We start from the raw sequence: 2,500 nt of genomic DNA on the forward strand, positions 1-2,500 counted from the left end.
CACAAAAACTACAAAAAGAAGAGACCAATAGATTACAACTATATTTATGTACACATATTTAGCAAGTGCATAATTAAAGCATAAAAGGTATTCTGACAAAGGAAAGTACATACATTGAAAAATAATACCAGAATAATGAAAATCCTAGAAAGTATTAAATCTGAAATAAAGACATTATAAGAGTTAACGAGTCTAACGAACAATTCTCTGAGTGGAAATTAGGATACTAGGTTAAGATGGATGTGAAAATTAACAATAATACAAAAATGTTACGAGTGGTGCATATATTCTCATGTTTAGATATTTGTACATCAGTCGGAGCCTATATAATCAGCCTATCTCTTTTCTTCATCCAAACCAAACAGCCTTAAGATGAGCCTACGTAAGATTTCTTTCTCGGTGCTGTTCTTCTTACTAGCTGCACTCGAAGCCTCAGCAGTTAAGGTCGAAGATTCTGGCCCACAGGTCGAGAAACTCGACGTTCTGAAACACAGGGAAGCCAGAGGAGAGGTCGACCTCAATGCCCGGAAAGAATATTACAGGAAGAGACTTCGAGACTCCAATGGCTGTCCTCCACCACCGCCTCCAGACCCAGCACGTAAGTCGTAATGTTTTTCTTTTGATTAATTGATTAATGGTTACATGGCATTTTTTCCAAGATTGAAGGACTTGCTTCTGATTATGTTGCGTCGTGTTTTAGTACCTAAGATTGAATAACAAGGTTAGTTTTGAAGTTTTTTTTAGGGCATTGCTCGTTCTAAATGAGAGATAGATAAATGCCTTTTTACTTATAAATACTTCTATACATTTCTGAAAATAAAAAATTTAAGATTTTCGAATCATAGCACATGGCATATGGGTAATTGTGAAACCACCTCAATTTGCACATTCTTTTTTCTATATTGGTAGTTTTTCTATGTTAGTTCCCTAATCAAAATTCATGAAACTTTAAACTTCTCCCATAAATCTCTTACACAAATATCTGATATCTTGATCTAACAATGGTCATTCACTAAACAAATGCTACCTGAGCGCACTAACATTTTCTGCCTTTTTGATCACTTTATGGTAAGGGTAGAAGAGACTCTTTCGCTATGGTAAGCAGCTCATCTAGGAGGACACTCCAAAATCAAACAATTGTTCCCAAATCTTGGGTAGGGCCATAGCCTCTGTACCATGGTCTTCCACGGTCTTGGATTAGAGTTCTCTCTCTTGCTTGAGGGTACACTCGGGCACACTATTCTCTCTTATTTCTCTGCCTCTTGTTTTGTTAGTTTTTTAATAATCTATATAGAAAATATTTATTTAAATATTTTTACTGTTTTTAAAATATTGTTAATTTTCCTTTTTTCCTTCCCTCACTGGTCTATTTTCCCTGTTGGAGCCCATGGGCTTATATCATCCTGTTTTTTTTTTTTTCAACTAGCGTTGTAGATTAGCAATTAATAATAATAATAATAATAATAATAATAATAATAATTTCTGCTTGCAGCTCCGTCCCTGCCAACAGTGCCCGACTCCTTCATAACAGACGTGGAGATCTCCTTCCAAGAAGAAGACCAAAAGAAAATCATTTACAGCAAGGAAATGTATGACGGCGTCCTGAAACGCGGCGTTCTCAAGTACCAGTTTGGTATGTGTAATCAAATGACTGATTATTGATTTATTCCATTCTGTAAAGTTACCTCTCATAAGCTAATGTAGCGGGCTAAAAGATAGCTAATGTAACGCCCTAGAGGATAGCTAATGTAACGGGCTAGAGGATAGCTAATGTAACGCCCTAGAGGATAGCTAATGTAATGGGCTAGAGGATAGCTAATGTAACAGGCTAGAAGATAGCTAATGTAACAGGCTAGAAGATAGCTAATGTAACGGCCTAGAGGATAGCTAATGTAACAGGCTAGAAGATAGCTAATGTAACGGCCTAGAGGATAGCTAATGTAGCGGGCTAGAAGATAGCTAATGTAACGGCCTAGAGGATAGGTAATGTAACGGGCTAGAAGATAGCTAATGTAACGGCCTAGGGGATAGCTAATGTAACGGGCTAGTGGATAGCTAATGTGACGGGCTAGAGGATAGCTAATGTAATTGGCTAGAGGATAGCTAGTGTAGCTAATGTAACGGGCTAGAGGATAGCTAATGTAACAGGCTAGAGGCTAGCTAATGTAGCTAATGTAACGGGCTAGAGGATAGCTAAAAATGTAACGAGCTAGAGGATAGCTAATATAACGGACTAGAGGATAGCTAATGTAACGGACTAGAGGATAGCTAATGTAACAGGCTAGAGGAGTGGGAGTGTGACTGATTGGTTTAGTAGAAAGAATAGTCTTACCAGACTTGAATATTGCCTGTGTACGGAACTTGGTACCTAGTTAAAAATAAGGTCTGTAGTGTACCTATTTATTCTTGATTATTTTTTATTCCTTTGTTATTACCTCCGCCAACGAAGTTTGAAGGAGGTTATGTTTTCTCCCGTGTTTGTGTGGTTGTGTGTTTATTT

General features: G+C 37.4%; 1 protein-coding gene across 1 annotated transcript in view; it reads left to right on the top strand.

Moving 5' to 3' along the window:
• LOC137650252 (uncharacterized) overlaps positions 1–2,500 on the top strand; it is a 15,916-nt gene that overhangs the window by 233 nt on the left and 13,183 nt on the right. The window contains exons 2-3 of the mRNA XM_068383548.1: positions 366–598; positions 1,493–1,633. Coding sequence (XP_068239649.1) covers positions 373–598; positions 1,493–1,633 — 367 coding nt within the window. The 5' untranslated portion in view covers positions 366–372. The remainder of the gene's footprint in view (positions 1–365; positions 599–1,492; positions 1,634–2,500) is intronic.

This window comes from Palaemon carinicauda, chromosome 11 (genome assembly GCF_036898095.1).
Source record: "Palaemon carinicauda isolate YSFRI2023 chromosome 11, ASM3689809v2, whole genome shotgun sequence".
In the NCBI taxonomy this organism is placed as follows: domain Eukaryota; kingdom Metazoa; phylum Arthropoda; class Malacostraca; order Decapoda; family Palaemonidae; genus Palaemon; species Palaemon carinicauda.